At 38.3% G+C, this 20220-nt stretch overlaps 1 protein-coding gene across 6 annotated transcripts in view; it reads left to right on the top strand.

Moving 5' to 3' along the window:
• The window catches only part of SMIM14 (small integral membrane protein 14), a 64137-nt gene extending 44729 nt beyond the window's left edge, over nt 1-19408 (top strand). For all 6 annotated transcript variants that reach the window (XM_045834301.1, XM_045834307.1, XM_045834302.1 and 3 more), the window contains 3 exons: nt 5849-5897; nt 14250-14392; nt 16250-19408. In XM_045834301.1, coding sequence (XP_045690257.1) covers nt 5849-5897; nt 14250-14392; nt 16250-16282 — 225 coding nt within the window. In that variant the 3' untranslated portion in view covers nt 16283-19408. The remainder of the gene's footprint in view (nt 1-5848; nt 5898-14249; nt 14393-16249) is intronic.
• The last annotated feature ends 812 nt before the right edge of the window (nt 19409-20220 follow it).

The following is a 20220-nucleotide window of genomic DNA, read 5'->3' as shown; positions in this document are numbered from 1 at the left end:
GCAACCACACATTGATGTTTCTCTCCCTCTCCTCCTTCCCTCCTTTCTAAAAATAAAGGAAGAAAAGAAAGAAAGAAAACAAGGAAGAGAGAGAAAAGGAAAGAAAGAAAGAAAGGGAAAGGAAAGGAAAAAGAAAGAAAAGAAAAGAAAATATTCGGAAGCCATTATGTTAGAGAAATATGCCACAATATAAATAATAATATTCAAGTCCAAAACAGAAAAGACTTTAAGGTTTTTTTCTTTTAAGTAGAAAGACCAAAGTGAAGATTAAGGTTTTAGGAGGGTATAAATCCTGCTTGTTCAGAAGCACTTGAGGTCAGCTAATGCACTTTCTTAATTAAGCACATAGTTGTAGCTATGATATTGCTGTGATCTGAAAACATCATATAAAGAACTCATCCTGAAAACTGAGTTCTTTATATTTAATTTTATATATACTTAACTATGTCATTTAATCCGCACAATGATCTTAAGGTTCATAATAGGTTGTATTTATCTGTTAGAGTTTGAGACTCTGCTTTGTAGAGTAACAAAGAATTTGAACTCAGGTACTTCTTACTTCAAAGCATCTCTGTTTAACAACTGTTCTCTACCACACTGTTTACCAGTCCACAGGCAGCTTGTATTCATGTGAAAGAAGGGTCCCTCCATTATACATGAGGTTCTTGAGTGGACATAGAAAAGTAGTAAGTAGGTTCCTGTTCAGGTACTGTCTTACCAGCTCAGGCTTCTATAGCAGAATACCACAGACTGGGTAGCTTAAACAGCGAACATTTATTTCTCCCAGTTCCCAAGGCTAGGAAGCCACAGTCAAGGTGCCTGCAGATTTGGTGTTTGGTGATAGATAGCTCTCTTCCTGACTTGCAGACAGCTGCTTTCTGGCTGTATCTTCACATGACACAGAGAGAAGGATGTGTTACCTGTGGTCACTGTCACTTTAGTCTGAATTTGCTTCAGTTCAATTGTATAGTGCATCAACTCACTGGAGTATTTTTTAACCATAATTGTGGTTGAGAGAATGTTTCATGCTAGTGATATGTTACCCCAAATTATGATACAAAATTTGTGCATTGTAAAGTAGAGTGGAATCGTGTTAAGAATTTATACTTGAGAGTTAGTACTGGATATGTTAGTTAACTTTCCCCAAACTCAAGTTTCTTCATCTGTAAAGTAGGAATAATAGCACTTGCCTCCTGCCAGTGGTTGTGAGGGTTAAATAAGGTAAGTTATTAAAGGTCTTAGTACAGTACCTACCACATACAAGTACCTGATAAATATTTGTTATAATACTTGTAATTATGTGAAATTATGCGCATTTTAACCCTGGAAAAGAATATATAGTAATGATAATTGTATTAGGACAGTGAGTTAATCCACATTAATTTCTAAGTATTCTGTAATGTTATTTTTATTATAATGTAATATAAATATTTAAGTTATAATAAGTCATTTAAAATTAGTATATGTAAATTTTAACATATTGTTAAAATATGTTTGTATTTAAATATGTCTCAGGATGTATTCCTGTTCCACATTGATAAAACATATAGATATCTGTTATATATTGGTATGTGTTTGAGTTGGAGTCCGACAGAAGAATGACATTAACAGCCAACTGTGATGATTTGAACACATACTAAGATCATTTGGTTCTGAAGTTGACTAAATACAACAGCTAAGTATTGAGTTAGCCAGAAAAGTTCTTTTGATTTTATCTGTAACCTAACCCTAGTAGTACTTCGTTGTCTTTAACTTCATTCGAAACAATTTTGCTAGATCGTATTGTGGCAGCTGCCATATCAGTGTGCATTTAAAAAAACTTACCAAAATTGGTGAATTTGGTAAAACTTACCAAAATTGGTGAATTGGTGAATTTTGGCTGCACCAAAATTGGTGAATTTTGGTGCAGCCATTTTAATATTGAAAATGGAAGAAAAGAGGCAACATTTTCGGTATATTATGCTTTTTTATTTCAAGAAAGGTAAAAACGCTATTGACACGCAAAAAAAGATTTGTGCAGTATATAGAGAAAGTACTGTGGCTGATCCAACATGTCAAAAGTGGTTTGCAGAGTTTCATGCTGGAGATTTCTCTCTGATGCTCCATGGTCAGTAGATCACTTGAAGTTGCTAGTGATCAAATTGAGACATTAATTGAGAACAATCAATGATATAACACATGGGAGTTAGCTGACATACTCAAAATACCCAAATCAATAAAGTTATTGGTGGAAATGAAAGATGTGTCTCATTTTACGGAAAAAACCATGCTGACTCTTTGGCCAACCCAATAACGTGGCTCCTATGCCCTATTCATGTTGGCTTTGTGTTTCCCCATCACCCACTGGTTTTCACTTTTTCACAAATAACCAGGAAATAACCTTTCCTGGTTATGTACTCTGGCTAGAATGCTCATCTCTGATCTTTACTATCGTGTAGATAGCCCTTTAAGTGTTACTGCCTCTCTCTGCCTACATGGCAACTCTACTGCCACTGTATCGTCCCTTCCTATTTTGTTCTCTGCATGGCTCTCTGATATTTTTATATGTTTCTTCCAAAAGACTGTATGGACCATACGAATAGAAATTTTGTCTTGGATTTCATAACAAATCCCTAGCACCTGGAAAAACACAGTAGGCATTCAATATGTAAATATTTTGACTAAGTGAATAAATGATGAGTATCTCCCATTTCTAAATGAACACTTTTATATAGCTACACAAAAATACTTGTTTTTTTTCCTCTTATACCGTGGGTATTTCCTTGGTGTCTTTAATGTGTGCCATTATTAGCAGTGATCAGTGATCGAAGGACCAGATAGTAAATATTTTAGGCATGGAGTCTGTATGGCAGCGAACTACTCAACTCAACTGTTGTAGTGAAAGCAGCCATAGACAATGTGTAAATGAATAGGTATGGCTATATTTCAGTAAAACTATAAAAATTGGTCTGCAGCCTATAGATTGTAATTTGGTGACTGCCGTAGACCACAAACCCACTCCAAGGGTATGGGGCAAGACCCAGACCTGGATTGCCATGGGGGAGGAAGAAAAGGCACAGTGAGCATCTGGTAGACCCACGCTGGCAAGGAGGATGGGACTGGTGGAGGCATTAGGAAGGAGTCTGGATCTCTATGGATGTAGATTTGTGAGGAAATGGATGTATAAAGATTTGGGGGCTTTTCACATGCAAATCATGTTATTCATAGATATTTTTGAGCTACAAATAGCAAGTCAGATCTCAAGACAGGGCAGCAGTTCAAACAGAGCTCTAGTCAAAAGCCAAGGCTGGCATTTGAGTTATAAATATACAATGAACTGATAATTTGTTGGTCATTTAGATCACAGGTATAGACTTGGGGATATGCTATGTCATTGCTAAAGATTTAAACCCAGCATAATCAATTGAGTAGAAGAGTTATTTTGACTCCTTGTTTGATACCTTAAGTGATTAGATAGATCTTCAATCCAAGGACCTTTTTACCTAATAAATCTCTTTGTTTTACATCCCCTACAATGCTACTTGGATGTGGAGGAGTAATGGGGAAAGATATATATGCCTGAAAAAATACAAGGACATCTCTGGAAAGATTCACATACACAGAAAAACAACAAACCTGGGCCGTGGGGAGACTGAAGGACAGCAGAGGAGATTCCCCTTGCACAGACTATCCTTTTTGTACTTTTGAATTTTGGACTGTGTATACATATCACTTAGTGGGAAAAGGCAAATAAAACTTGAACAAAAGCTATTCAAATTAAGAGGTTCATTTGTTCTGTTTTGTGACCAAGGGTCTATAAGTCTTTTTCAATTTCTATAGAATGTGTATATTTTTACATATTATTAACTGTAGTCAGCCTGCTGTGCATTACATCTCCATGACTTACTCATTTTATAATGGAAAATTTGTACCTTTGTACCTCTTTCACCCATTTTTCCCACTCTACCCCTAACCCCCATGTCCCCTACCTTCCCACCTCCGGCAATCACCAACCTGTTCTCTATATCCATGAGCTCGGGTTTTTGTGTTTAGATTCTACATATATAAGTCAGGTTGTACAGCATGTGTGATTTGTTTCACTTAGTATGATGCCTTCGAGGCCCATCTAATGTTGATGCTAATGGCAAGATTTCATTCTTTTTATGGCTGAGGAATATTCCATTGTATACTTGTGTGTGTACATATCTTTATGCATTCATCTTTCATTGGACACCTAGGTTGCTCCCATATATTGGCTATTCTAAATAAGGCTGCAATGACATAATTCTGCAATGAGGTGCATATGTTTTTTCGAATTAGTGTTTTTGTTTTCTTTGGATACCTACAAGTGGGATTGCTGAATCATAGAGTAGTTCTATTTTTAATTACTTTAGTAACCTCCATACTGTTTTCCACAGTGGCCGCACCATTTACAGTCCCGCCAAAAGTGTACCAGGCTTCCCTTTTCTCCATCTTTGCCAACACTTGTTATTTTTTGTCTTGTTTATAATGTCCTTAGAATATATAATTTTAAGAGTTTTTGGATTGATTCCTTTGATATTTACAAGGCATTAAGATATATAGCATATTTTTACATTAGTTAAGAGCTGTTTTCACATTCTAATTCAATAGGATTGCATTTAGTGGTATGCACCAAAACAAGGTAGATCATCTTAGGGAACAATTTACAAAATGATTTATTTAATTGTTGATTTCAAAATTAGATGAGGTCATGATTAGTGTGGCACAGTAAAAGTAGCTAACATTTCTTGGGTTGTTACCACAGTTCACATGCATTACCTATTTTAATCCTGACAAGCACTCATACAGGTAATATTATCCCTACCTTACCAGATGAGGAAGCTAAAGCTTAGAGGTGTTAAAGAACTTGCCAGAGGTCTTGAAACTTTAGGAAGTTGCAGAACCAGACTTTAAAGCAAGATGTCTTCCCCAGAGCCCATGCTAAACCAGCTAAGCAAGGTTGCTCTGTAGTTGCTTCCCCAAACAATTGCAAGTTAGAAGTTACTGCTTTAATGGAGAGTGGGTGTCAGTATAAAGTAATGAGCCTGAATTGAAAAGTTGCATGCTCTTCATTCTCTTTATTGTGCAGTCATCTCTATATTAAGACTTGTGAAATTATCATTTCTAAACACCCAAAAAGGTCTCAGCATTGGCTGAACATACATAAGAGTGATGTATGTTTATTGATAGACAGGTTTTTTCTTTTGAATTTTCTTTTTAAAATGATAATCACATGGTTCCAAAATTAGATTATATTAAAAAAATAGACATTGAAAACTTGAATTCCCATCTCTTCCAGAGCCTACTCTGCTCCTCCATTCTACCCTCAACCCCTATGTTATTTGTTTTTGTTTTCTTGTCTATCCAACTACTGTTTTACACAGAAGTGAACAAAAAGAAAAAATATGTATGTTCCTCTCTTTCAAAGGTGTAGTTTCTACAAATAGAATCTTTTTATCTCTCTCAGCTTCAGTTTTCAATGAGAAAAAAATTCTCATTACTTTCTTCCTAGTAGCTCTTCTCAGTAGTTTAGTACTTTTCATTTGGGAAGTCTAGTAAAGTGGGAGCAGGAGTTCCTGTCCCAGGAATTTTTTTAAAAAAAATTCTTAATTTAAATAGGTAGGTGAATTGCAGTAGATCACAGTATATTTGAAAATTATTTTAAGTAGGAAAAATCCCCCCAAAATAAACAGCCCCTCAATGTTTTCTGTGTTTGTATCTGATTTTGAAGGTATGATATACACTGTGGTAGCATTCATTAAAAAATAAAATGTGATCTTCCTGATGAATAGTATCCATTTTTGGTTGAGTCCAATGGCTAACTTTCCTTTCTTCTTATTCATTGTAGTTGAGGCAGTCCCAGTCCTACTGCACAGACACAGAATGTCTTCAGGAATGTAAGTAACGATGGGACAGGAGGAGGCTTGGCACTGAGGGCAGATTTAGAGGCTAGCCCTGACTGGTGTGGCTCAGTGGGTTGGGCGTCAGTACTGCAGACCTGAAGGTTGCCGGTTCAAGTCCCAGTTAGGGCACGTGCCTGGGTTGCTGGCCAGGTCCCTGGTTGGGGGCCTGCAATGTTTCTCTGGCATATCGATGTTTCTCTCTCTCTCCTTCCCTTCCCTTCTCTCTAACAATAAATAAATTAAAATCTTAAAAAATAGAATTAAAAGCCAGATAATTGTGAATATTTCTCAGACATTATTCTTACAGTTTGCTGTTTAAGAAATGGTCCCCATTGATGCATTTCCTGCTTAGGTGTTTAATTGTTAACTGAAAAAAAATGTTTTTTTTTTTTCCTGCCTCAAAAACAAACTCTGTTCATTGAAGTTAATTATAAAAATCGGGGAGAAAAAAAAAGAAAAGGAAAATCTTCCAGAATACTATAAGATAACCACTGTTGACTAACTTGCTATAATAAACACACCCAGACCTTTTTCTTGGCAAATATGCGTGTAGCGGGGCACTTCTGGCTGGTTGGACTGGAACGTTGAGGCTGCCAGCACAAACCCCTTGCTCTTTCCTTGGCATCTGTTTTCATCCACTGGCAGCTTTGAGAACGTCTGAGTAAAGGAAGAGGGCATTCTTTCCCAAGGTTTGGAAGCTCTGGGAACCTGTGGAGTCACTCCTCTGGCTGTGACATTAACATTCTCAAGAATGGGCAGCAGGGAGGTTTCTCTGTGTGTGGCTTTATGCTCAGTGGTGGTAGTACAGTGAGAATCAGAGCAGGAAGACTTGGGGGCCATTATGTTAGGCATCTTTTTTCAGGACAAGTAACTTGAGGGATACTTTGGAGGAACTAAATAACATTGGAGCTATTCCAGTCTTGTGCTGTAACTCAACTGTTAAAGAATGGAAGTACGACATTCACAGGATATTATAGTGAGCCTGGCACAATCATAGTTCATAGACACTTAAACTAATTGGATCGCTTTATGTGTTTTGTTTTTCACTTTGGCATGATGAATATATCAGCATACATTTATCTTAAAAATATTTACTGACTACATAATAATCTGTTATGGGGATGCACCAGTATTTAAATGACTCCCTTTTGTTGGACTCTTAGGTTCATGATACATTTTTTGCTCTTAAAGCAATACTTAAACATCCTTTGTATGCACATTTTAGGGCTTTTGACATAATGCTAAATTGCATTTATTTACAGGCTAGGTGGTTTATATTTAACATCTGAAGCTGAGCTCCATTTTATTATATATATATGAAACGAAAACAAATCACAGTAAGGGCCCATTACAAAAGAGCTTGTTATTGCATTATTAGTTGTTAATGCAGTGTGAACTGGGTGTCCAATAAAATTCTTTAATATAACAGAGAAATGGAAGCTGGTACAGTGCCTTGTCCAAAGTAGGAATTTTGTTAAAACATAGTCCATTGGTACAACAGGATAATTACTGATAATTTTATGTCTCTGGACAAGAAGGTGATGGCACTGTGCAGATGTTGTGTTACGCTGTTAGGAGGGATGGTGGTTCCCCCACTTCACGGTCCTTTATATTGCATGTTCAGTAGCATTTATTAATCTCTAATGTGTCCTCTGATAAGCAACTCAATTTTTTGAGTTGGCAGGTAAAGCTAAAATGTGTTCATGTAGTCAAAAATAATCTTACTGAACTTACAGGGAAACTAGTGTTTATTATGTTGTGATACTTGTGACCCTTGATCCAGCTCCACCTGTAAACGGATATGCTCTTAATTTCTGAGTGAAATTTCACTTCCTTAATTTAAATACAAAGGTGAGCTTTAGATCTTGAGTATTAATTTAGTCATATTGTTACAGAACAATCCTGGAGGGAGGGGTATGAACGATATACATTTACCAAATGGACCCCCCCTTCTCCTGGGGTCCCCCTGTACTAGGTTCACCTTGCCCACCACCAGGGAATTATAGTTCTCAATGTCAGAGATTGGTGCAAAGGAAAGGAATTATTTGTTCAAAAGTTATACAGACTTAAGAGTAATGACTTAATATGTTATTAAGATTCCACTGTCCTAAAAACACCCAGAAACACACACAGTCCTTCCTCTCCCCCTTTTCTGAGTCAGGGGTACTGTATCTTGGGAAAAGAAAAGAAGTCTGTGGCTCAGGTAGCCCCTGGTTCTTCCCAGTAATCCGTGCTGGGCTGGCAGGCCTCCCTCAGTTCCCCGCACCATCAGTTGTATCACCGCTGCGATCACCAGTTCTTAATCCAAACTGGCGTGGCACCTTCTCATGGCCCACCAGCAAGAGTCCTTTCACCCCTTTCCTTCCTGCAGCATATCTCCTGCATTCTTCCAAACTGCTAAGAGAGAGCTCTGTATCGCTGCTACATCTTGCTTCCCATTTCCTAAGCTGCGTGGCAAAGGGAACACCCAAAGCCGCCTGGTTCTGACTCACCGAGAGGTCCACCCTTTCTCTGCCAAAGCTGCGTGGTCCCTTCTTGCTCTCGCCAAAGCCACGTGGTCTCAACCTCTCATGGCTACTGTGTCTGGGTTTAAATCCCAGCACTAGTCTTCTCCTGCAGCTGCATTTCTGACTCTTCCTGCAATTGGCTACTCCTGCCAGCATTCCCGTATTTTTTTCAGCTTTCTGGGCTGCCATAGTAAGTCCAGGCAGGCATGGCCCTGTGGGCTCCAACCTCTCAGGCAGGCACTGTAACCAGGGGGAGTTGCCTCCCAGTTACTTCCTGGGTAGAAGTCACTCCCATGTCCCTGGCTCAAAGCATGGCTACAGCTATTTTAACATATCCATGAAACCAGTTAAAAGTTATAGATATTTTAAATGACCATGCCTGAGGTTAGTTACAAAACTGTTGGTATGCAGAACAACTCTCAATGGCCCTGCTCCCTGTGTCCCATCCCCCAGTTCAGACTTGTGGGGGTGAGGACATCCTATATATATATATATATATATTTTTTTTTTTAATATTTCCTGAGGACATCTTATATATGTATGTTTTTAATATTTCCTGAACCCAATTACAAATTCCTATTTGGGGGCCTCCTGGCTATACCCTCTTACAATATTGGCCAGTTTTTCCCACCAGTTCTTGTAGCATTTGTTGGAAATGCTTTCTGAGAGCCATAGTTTTTAATGGTTTAAGCAGTTTCTTCTGGGTAATAGCATCACTTTTCTATATATTCTAAATCTCTCTAGTGATTTCATACTGTTTTCATAAAATATTAATCAGGGATTCCCATGGCTCACAGAACAGGGAAAGACAATTAACTTACTATCACTGGTTTATTATAAAGGATACAATTCAGGAGCAGCCATGCATAGGCAAGGTAGTGGGAAGAGGAGTAGAGCTCATCTGTCTTCTTTTGATGTGTCTTTCTCCCAGCACATTGATGTGTTCACCAGCCAGGAAACACTCTGAACCCCGAGAGATTTAGAGGTTTTTTGGAGGTTCCATTATGTAGGCATGGATAATTAGATCATTGGCCATTGGTGATTAATTTGATCTCCAGCTCCTCTCCTGTGCCTGGAAGTCAGGGAGTGGAGCCCAAAGTTCCATCCCTCTAATCACATGGTCATACTCTGGCAACCAGCCCCCATCTTAAAGCTCTGTAGGGGCCCACCAAGAGTCACCTAATTAGCATAAACTCAGGTATGGTTGAAAGAGATTTATTATGAATAACAAAAGATCCTATCACTCAGGGAATTCCAAGGGTTTTAGAGCTTTGTTCCAGGAACCAGGATGAAAACCAGATACATGTATTTCTTATTATATCACAACATCACAGTACCCATTGGGCCTGCCATGCTGTGTTGCATATTTGAGATGATATAATTGAACAGGAAGCTCATTACTTCATGTGGTTGCAGAATCTAGTTGCAATCTGTTAACAGACCTAGTTGCATGATTCTTTATTTTGGGCTAAATTCCACTTCACTGTGATGTATACCCACAGTTTTGCTCTCTAGAATAGTATAGAACAAGTGTACTCACTCTTCTGAAAGACTGCCTTTTAGATAGAATTTTCTGGAAACCAGCTCTATCACTAATGTCCTTTGAAGTAAATCAGCTTGCAGATGGGTAGGTGTACTGAGGATAATGTAATTACTCTACACCAGTGATTGCCAACCTTTTCATCTTATGGCACACATAAATTGATTACTACAAATCTTCGGCACACCAGAAAATGTATTTTTTTTGCTGATCTGACAAAAAAAAATTAGGTATAATTTTGGTTCATTTACACTGAACAGCTGTTGTTATTTTGTCTGTTGTCATTTTTTAATTTGACAGTGTAAGAGAAAAGAGGTCAGTGTCCCAGACTAAATATTCATGTATTGCATGCTTTTCTTTTATTATATTTTATTGATTATGCTATTACAGTTGTCCTGAGTTTTCCCCCTTTGCCTTCCTCTGCCCAGCACCCCTGACTCCCTTAGGCAGTCCCCCCACCATTGTTCATGTCCATGGGTCATGCGTAGGTTCTTTGGCCACTCCATTTGTTGTACTGTACTTTACCTCCCCATGGCTATTCTGTAACTACCCATTTGTACTTAATTCCCTCACCTCTTCACCCATTCTTCCCCTCCCCCTCCCATCTGGCAACCTTCCAGTAACTAACTACTTTTCTCTTGCTTCTAAGAGTCTCTCTTAATCTTTAACCTTTGGCATTTTATTATGGTATGTCATGGAATGGGCCTCTTTGCATCCATTGTGTTTGGGACTCTCTCTGCTTCCTTGACTTGGATGTCTATTTTCTTCACCAAATTAGGGAAGTTTTTATTATTCTTTCAAATAGATTTCCAATTTCTTGCTCTTTCTCTTCTCCTTCTGGCACCTCTATGGTGTGCACGTTGGACTGCTTGATGTTGCCTCTCGAGCGCCTCCTACTGGGGACTTGGCCTACAACCAAGGCATGTACCCTGATTGGGAATTGAACCAGTGACCCTTTGGTTCGCAGGCTGGCACTCAGTCAATCCACTGAGCTATACCAACCAGAGTTTGATAGCCTATTTTAATAACCAACTAAAGATATTATGCTTAGAAATTCAATCTTCTATAATTTTCATTTCTGACAATTGAGTTTTCTACTATAGTTCAGTTAAAAAATCTTTCATTTATTAGTTTTTTAAGCTCATACCATAGGATAGGCACTGTGCTAGGCACTTGTTATTCTGAATTAAATAAGATATGGCTGCCTGGAAGAACAGGGAAAAACTGATACCTACCTACACACACCTGACTGACTTCTCTTAATAGATGCATAGACTTTAAAACATCTAGATTTGAATCCAACTTCTTTTTTGCAAAAAGGATGGCCAAATTAGTATCTCCTTGTTTGAAAATATCATTAAAGGGATCTTTATCTGTATAGTGTACAACTCAGATGTTCCTTTTTCCTTAGGCTTTTATTTTTTTTCTTGCCGTTTCCATAATTAAATGGCAAAATTCCCTCTCCTCACTAAAGTAGAGTGTTTTTTTTTTTCATACTGATACAATAAGTTTATCACTTCAAAAGCATAGACAACAATGAAATGTATAAAAATAATTACATAGTGTGAGTTTGATTACCTCCATTTAATCGTAAGTTTATATCATTATTTCATTTAGATTTTATTTATTTATTTTCAGAGAGAGGGGAAGGGAGGGCAAAAAAGAGGGAGAGAACATGGATGTACGAGAGAAACATTGATCAGCCACCTCTCACACGCCCCCAGCCGGGGACCTGGTCCACAACGCAGGCCCTGACTGGGAATCAAACCGCCAACCCTTCAGTTTGTGGGATGACACCCAACCCACTGAACCACATCAACCAAGGAAGTTTATATCATTTTTAAAAAATAATGGCTGTGGCCCTGGCTGGCGTAGCTCAGTGGATTGAACGTGGGCCTGTGAACCAAAGGGTTGCCGGTTCAATTCCCAGCCAGGGCACATGCCTGGGCTGCAGGCGAGGTCCCCAGTTGGGGGCGTGCAAGGGGCAACCACACACTGATGTTTCTCTCCCTCTCCTTCTCCCCCCTCTAAAAAAACAAATTCTAATTTATTGATTATGCTATTACATTTGTCCCTTTTCCCCCCTTCCCTCCCCTCCACCCTGTACCCCCCTCTCCCACCCACGTTCCCTCCCCCCTTTAGTTCACTTCCATGTGCAATTCTTATGAGTTCTTTAGCTTCTACCTTTCCCGTACTATTCTTGCCCTCCCCCTATCTATTTTCAACCTACATTCTATGCTACTTATTCTCTATACCTTTCCCCCCTCCCCCTCCTCCCACCCCCCCCTGTTGCTATCCCTCCATGTGCCCTCCATTTCTGTGGTTCTGTTCCTGTTCTAGTTGTTTACTTAGTTTCTTTTGGTTTTGCTTTAGGTGTAATTGTTAATAATTGTGAGTTTGCTGTCCTTTTACTATACATGTCTTTTTCTTTATCTTCTTTTCTTAGATAAGTCCCTTTAGCATTTCATAAAATAAAGGCTTGGTGATGATGAACTCCTTTAATTTGACCTTATCTGAAAAGCACTTTATCTTCCCTTCCATTCTAAATGACAGCTTTGCTGGATAGAGCAATCTGGGATGTAGGGCCTTGTCTTTCATGACTTGGAATATTTCTTTCCAGCCCCTTCTTGTCTGTAAAGTCTCTTTGGAGAAATCAGCTGACAGTCTGATGGGAACTCCTTTGTAGGTTACTGTCCCCTTATCTCTTGCTGCTTCTAGGATTCTCTCCTTCGTTTTTACCTTGGCTAATGTAATTATGATGTGCCTTGGTGTGTTTCTTCTTGGGTCCAACTTCTTTGGGGCTCTCTGAGCTTCTTGGATTTCTTGGAAGACTGTTTCCTTTGCCAGATTGGGGAAGTTCTCCTTTATTATTTGTTCAAATAACTTTTCCACTTGTTGCTCCTCCCCTTCTGGTACCCCCTATAATTCGAATGTTGGAACGTTTAAAGGTGTCCTGGATGTTCCCAAGGCTCTCCTCGATTTTTTTTAATTCTTATTTCATCATGCTTTCCTGCTTGGTTGATTCTATCTTCCTTCTGGTCCACTGTATTGTTTTGAGACTCAGATTCCTTCCTTTCTCTATTGGCTCTCCTCTGCGTATCTTCCTGCATCTCTTTTATGGTAACCTGCATCCTTTCATCTAAATTGCGCCCAAAATCAACCAATTCCGTGAGCTTTCTAATCACCAGCGTTTTGAACTGTGCATCTGATAGATTGGCTATTTCTTGGTCGCTCAAAAGGATGAGTCCTGGGGGACTGATCTGCTCTGTTGCACACATGTCTTATGTCTTTCCCTGTCTCTCCCCCCCCCCCCCCACTGGTCGCTCTTGTTAGGGTGGGGGGCGGAGCCTTAGGTGTTCACCGGGGCTGGGCGCCCCAGTCGCTAGATTGTGACATTATATGTGGGGGCGGGGGCGGGAGGGAATCAATGGCGGCAGTTCAATTCTCCTGGGCCCAGATCTTTCCCGGGGCTCCTGGGCTGCGAGCTCTGCCCTGGTCCACAATCGCTGCCCCACTGGGTCCGGCAGCCGCAGCTTGTGTACTCAGGGTCCACCGCTGCATTCCTGCGCCCCGATGGCTGTCGCGCCAATTCCGCACCAAATTTCCCCCGACCTCCGTGCGCTGCCGACCCGCGCCAGCCCCGCGCCTGCTCGGCTCGTTGTCTCCTACCAGTCTGGATGTACGGGTCTACTTCAACTTCTTGGCTGTCCGACTTCCATTCAGATGAATCCCCTGTCGGTTCTGGGTGTTATGCTGACTGTATTTTATTGTTGTTCTAATCTTGGTTGTGCGAGGAGGTACGGTGCGTCCACCTATTCCTCCATCTTGCCGGAAGTCTAAAGTAGAGTGTTTTTACTGTATATCAGGTAATTTTAACCAGGGTTCTGTAGACCTCACTATTTCTGGTGGCTTTGTGGGTCCATGAATGTTCCACAGTTACATCAAAATTGTTGAGTGTATGTACATGGATTCTTATGGTGAAGCGTCCCCTTAATTTTTATCAAATTCTCAAAAGATTCTGTTACCCCAAAAGATTAAGAACTACACTATTAAAATCTTATTTAATAAGCTTTGGCTTTTGATCATTTTGTACAATTTATTATTTAGATTTTCTTGTAGTAGGAAAGGGAAATTGAAAATGTTGTACTTCATAACTGCATATCTAAATTAGTAATACATCTTTTTTACTTTAATAGTTTTTGAAGTTGAAATTTAAACAGAATTTTTCTTTTATATTTATCTAACATATTAAAATCGTGCTGCAGTTTTTGTTGCAAATACATTTGTTTTTGCCTTCAGTACCGGGACCCTCTGGTGATAATGGCATCAGTATTACCATGATCTTGATGGCCTGGATGGTTGTCGCAGTCATCTTGTTTCTACTGAGGCCTCCTAATCTGAGAGGATCCAATCTAACTGGAAAGCCAACCAGTCCTCATAATGTAAGTGCTGTGGATTAGAAACCCATTGGGGGGTTTCTGGGAAGGGGGAGGAGTCTGTTTTGACAGAGTATCTGAATTAGAAAAAGGAAGATTTAATTCATGGAGTAAGTTCTTCATTTGTCATATCATCCTAGTAAATTTTGCAACCCCAAATGGCTTAGTGTTTGTAACTTTTACATATAGAGATAGAGATAAATATAGTAGCCCAAAAATAATTTTAAAATGAATTCCAGTCTCTTCTACTCACGTGAAACATAAAAAGTGATCCAGTTCATAATTTATAGCAATGTTTCCCAAATCTCGGCCCTTGTTCCCCAGTTATATGCACCTCAGTTGATCCCTTGCCTCTCATGCTTCCAGCTCTCTAAATTCTCTTTCAAATGTTTTTAGTTGACCTCATTTTCTCCCCTTGGTCCTAGCTATCAAATATAGTACAGACACTGCGCCTATCTGACTAAATCCTGCTTTCTTATCAATTTCTCTCAAACTGATTTTGCCGGTTCTGCCATCACTGTAGATCTACTGAGCTGGCAAAAGCAGAGGTAGAAATTACCCATTTTGATAAATTTTGATAATCATCATTATAACCATTTTTAGCATCTTCTAAATGAAAACCATGAAGTGAATCAACATGGAGTTTTTGGTATTATTTTTACTAGAACCTTCATTAAAGTATTCCTTTTAATCATTTTTAGAACCAGTGTGTGTGTGTGTGTGTATGTGTGTGTATGTAAGTAATATGTATATATGTGTGGGTATGTGTTTAATTTTTTTAAATTTTTTTTAAGACTTTATTTATTTTTAGAGAGGGAAGGGAGGAAGAAAGAGAGAGAGAGAGAAACATCAATGTGCGGTTGCTGGGCGCCGTGGCCTGCAACCCAGGCATGTGCCCTGACTGGGAATCGAACCTGCAATGCTTTGGTTCGCAGCCTGCGCTCAATCCACTGAGCTATGCCAGCCAGGGCTGTGTTTAATTTTTAAAATTTCATTTGGATATTGTCTCTTTAAAAGTATTTCCATGGCCCTGGCTGGTGTAGCTCAGTGGATTGAGCGCAGGCTGCGAACCAAAGGGTCACTGGTTCGATTCCCAGACAGGGCACATACACGGGTTGTGGGCCAGGCCCCCAGTGGCATCCACATGAGAGGCATCCACACTCTGATGTTTCTCTCCCTCTTTCTCTCTCCCTTCCCCTCTCTCTAAAAATAAATAAAACAAAAAAAAGACTTCCTTTAAAAAAAAAGTATTTCTGTGGATTCATTTGTTGAACACCAAATTATCCCACTAATTCCCTTCTTCAGCCTTCACCATGTGGAATTCTTAAAATATTTTTTCCTCAATATTGTGTTGTTAATATGAGAAAGAAGTTCAGTTAAACTAATTTCTTACGTAAGAGAAAGCAAATGTGTAATGTTAATTTGTCCGTGCTTTGGTTTTTAGAACTTAGATATGCAGCACACTGACTTTAAGAAAGGCTTCATTAGCAGTATATTAAAAGGTCTTAAATTTATTTATTTATTTTTTAATATTTTTATTTTATTTTCAGAGAGAAGGGAAGGTAGGGAGAAAGAGAGGGAGAGAAACATCAATGTGAGAGAAAAACATCTATTGGTTGCAAGCCCAAATGGCTTAATGTTTCAAAAAGAGAAACATCAGTTGGTTGCCTCTTACATGCCCCCAACTAGGGACCTGGCCCGCAACCCGGGCATATGCCCTGACTAGGATTCAAACCTCAACCTTTTGGCTCCCATGACTTGGGATGGGAGGGTGGGGATATTGCTACTCAGTTCTCACTATATGCGTTCGATTGGTTGTACTGGTGTTTAAGAATTCACCTTCATGATTTCTTTCTAATGCAGGGACAAGATCCACCAGCCCCTCCTGTGGACTAATTTTGTGATATGGGAAGTGAAAATAGTTAACACCTTGCACGACCAAATGAACGAAGATGACCAGAGTACTCTTAACCCCATTAGAACTGTTCTTCCTTTTGCATCTGCAATATAGGATGGTACTGTTTCCATGAGCTTCTAGAATTTTGACTTGCAAGCTTATTTTTTTTGCTTCCTTTGTTATTACCATTCCTATTCACAGTATATTTGAGTTAACGATTGTATTTTAAAAAGTTACATGGGTTATTTTGGTTATCCTAAACTCAAACATTCCACTTATTTTATTTGTGACGGTGAGCACAATTTTGGTGATGATTTCTGGCCTGATTGAAGGAATTTGTGATCTCTGCATTTAAATATTTGAGATAGTTTTGATAGGCTCTGAAGTTGATTTTTCCATAAGGTATTTATAAAGTTATTTAGGGTTGTCTGAGATTGTATGAAAGAAAATTAGAACCAGACTATTTCTACTTACCTTGGTAGTTTATTTGTGGGTGGCAGTTCTTGGGACTGTGGCAGCCTTTGGAATATTTTACAAGTTACACCCGAATCTGTATCATCCACTACAAGTGGCTTATGTGACTAGAAAAGGAGAAGTGAAATAATTGTTTACTAAGGTTTTTATTCCCATAAAATGTCTAATATTAAGAAAACTTTAAATAAAAATGATTTAAACATGGTGGATGAGTTATAATCCATTATATGATATTTGAAGCCACTGTATACTAGATAGCTTCACAAGATTCACGAAAGGAGGAAAATAGTTCATTCTTCTTGCCTTTGCCGGATATAATCTATACAGTAATAATTTAATCAGTAATTTATTTTAAAAATGGGTGCCTCTCAGAAAGCTTCCTTTCTGTCTGAGTACTTCCCTGTTAAATGAAACTCCTAAGGCTAGCTGTATTGGGGGTCTGTTTGCTTACTGACATTTGAATGCTATTTACTTATTCACTGTATTTTTTTCTTTGAAGAAAAGTATTGGAGTATTTACTTCAAAGTAAATACTTTGTATTGGAGTGTTGTTATTCTTCTGACTTAAAAAATATTTAATGAATTCTTGGTTTACCCCAAAAGGAGGGAAATGAGAAACAATCAAGGATCTTTTTCTTACCCTATATATTTCATTCCTGTTTGGTAACAGGGTGGATTGGGGTGTGGAGGAGCATTGATGTAGGTGAAATTTTGAACTGTATAGAAAGTAAAATGTTGCATTGTTTTGGTCAGTTTGAAAGAAAATGAATACAAATGCCATTTTAAAAAGTCTGCATAACCTGTGTGGTATAGATTTTTTCCTAGCAAGCAATTGCAGATGATTTATGAGGGCTAGAAGATATTTTTCTATCATATAAGGATTTTCCCCCCTAGACCTGTCTAGGTTTTCACTGTATTGATCTGAGAAATTACCTGTATGAATTGAATAAACTTCTCTATATCATTATACTGTTTAATAGAGTCTCTGATACAGCTGTGTGATGCTCTTAGGATATTTCCCCCCTTTATCATCTTTATATTCTGGGTCATAAACCTTGTAAGAGTTTCATTTCATTATATAATCCCATATTGACTGCTTGCCCTCCTCCTGTGCATCTTGGCTTTGTGCTCAGCTTCTTGAAAAAAATACAACCTATTCTTAATTACTCGTGCTAATCAGGGTATTATAACACAGGTAAGTCAAATCCCAGATAAATAAATACCATAAGGTTTTTCCTCTTGCTGTGGCCTAATGGAAACCTGCCCAGCTCTATAGCTTTTAAGGTACTTACAGCAGAAAGGGCAGGAATGGCATGTATAAACATTCCTATTTCTGCCCTTGCCCCCTGAACTTTGAATGCTTGCACATGTATCCTGAAGTCTGTCCTCTAAACTGCTAGAAGGGCAATCTCTGGTGGAGATCGTGATATATTCACTGAATCAACGGCTCACAAATTAATTGAGATCTGGCTTTGGTAGAAGACGTGGCTGTGACAGGGAAACAGTGTCTAGTGTTAGAAAGAGACCTGGAAATCTGGATTTTTATTCCTGGTTCCTCATTTCTGTCACATACATTTAATTGACATTACATCTAGAAGATTAACCTTTTCCTGTATGGATCATCTATTTAACTAGTAACAAAAGTTTTTAGTGGAGTATTTAATATTGTTTTTTGTTTGTTTGCTTGTAAAGTTTCTCTGCAGCCCTGAAAAGGATAATGTACAACTGCATATAAAATATTCCTGTTAACCTTACTGGTAATTTATATTCCTCTTAATTTCTTAAGCTTCTACATGTGGCCTTTTTATTGAGCGCATTCTTATTCATTACTTGGCTTGTAAACATTCACCTGAACTATGGCTACAATCATTTTTAAGTAATGTGGGGAAAAAAAGGAAGATAAATCTTCACACTTTAATCACCATGGGCTCTTAAACATTCCACAAATGCCATTAAGAATTTATTTTGTTTTACAGTCATTTAATGTTCTTTTATGCAAAATAGTGGGTTTCTTTGCCTTTCATATGGAAAAAGTTAACATTGGAACTGTGTATAGTAAAAGATTTTATTATATATCTATCCAAGCACTATCCCGTGATCAGCAAGTCATATTTTGAACAACTTGGAGATTTTCTGAAGTAACTATTAAGTCCAGCTATTCCGTAGTTACTTCTAGTGTCTTTGCGGTATGTGATGTGATAGTGTTTATGGAATTACCAAATTCTTACATTTTCAAAGGAACCTTGGAAATATATCACTCTGAATGAAAGTCTGTCACTCTAAATGAATATGTGCTAAAATTTGACCAGCTTGGTTTAAGATAATAAAACAACTTGAAGGAGAAATGGGAGGTTACAGTTAATGGGTGAAATTTTTGTTGTTCAAATAGTAGGTTTAATTTTAGCATCATAATATTTCTAAATGAAAAAAAAACATGTATTTGTTACCATGTCTGATTACTTTGTTAAAAGGAAACGTGGTCACATGCTATACTAAATGTTAATTGCTGTTTTCAAATGTTTAATCATGCCAAACAAATCATGTCTGTGCCATCCAGGGTTTATTGTCATCTTTTATTGAGTACTTGGATTGGGATAAAGGGCTTGTACTATGCACTTTTTATTAATGAATAAATAGAAAATGTTAGTAACACTTAATGTTTTCTGTTTGGCTTTTCTGGGAAGAGAAGCAAGTATCTCGCTTAGTAAGATGTTAACATCTTTATCAAGCAGCTTCTTTGTAAGACTTTTTACCCCTCACTAAAGATTTTCCTAAGAGAGAACTTTAAGTTATAAGAAAAAATATTTATATAATAGTAGTATGTGCCTTACAATTAATCCAGCAAGTGTAATTTTGTGGTTACAACATATAGAACCAGGTGTAACTCTACTACCAGAGCCTATACCCCCAATAGATGAGTTAAGATTCTTAACCTTCATTTTTATCTAACAACCGTAAAGACCACATATTTTACTGTTCTGTCTCACATTGCACTGTTAACATTTACTTTCCCAGTTTCATTAGCAACAGCCTATTGGAAGCCGCAGTCTCAGGCTTCAAGCATGAGTCTGTTAACCATTGCTAAATCAGAAAACACAAGGCTTAAGAAAATCTTGGGCTAAGTAATATTGAAAATTATTAATGGGGTGGTGATGAACACACAATATAATATGTAGATGATATATTACAGAATTGTACCCCTGAAACCTATATAATTTTATTAACCAATGTTCCCTAATAAATTCATTTTTGAAAAAGAAAGAAAATTATAGTTTCTCCATTGAAGAATAAATTGGGCTGATAATTTTCTCCCTCCACAACATCCAAGCTATTTTTCCACTGTCACAATATTTCAAGAACTTAGTCACACAGGTGTAAACTGGTAATGCTACAGAACAGACCTGGGGCTATGAGGTCCCTCTGTCACTGTGGATTCTTAGCCCACCACCATGGAATTGGAATTA

The sequence above is a fragment of the Phyllostomus hastatus genome, unplaced genomic scaffold, assembly GCF_019186645.2.
Source record: "Phyllostomus hastatus isolate PE091 unplaced genomic scaffold, TTU_PhHast_1.1 phas_contig_196, whole genome shotgun sequence".
NCBI classification, from domain to species: Eukaryota; Metazoa; Chordata; class Mammalia; order Chiroptera; family Phyllostomidae; genus Phyllostomus; species Phyllostomus hastatus.
This window is presented reverse-complemented; position numbering and strand designations above follow the sequence as displayed.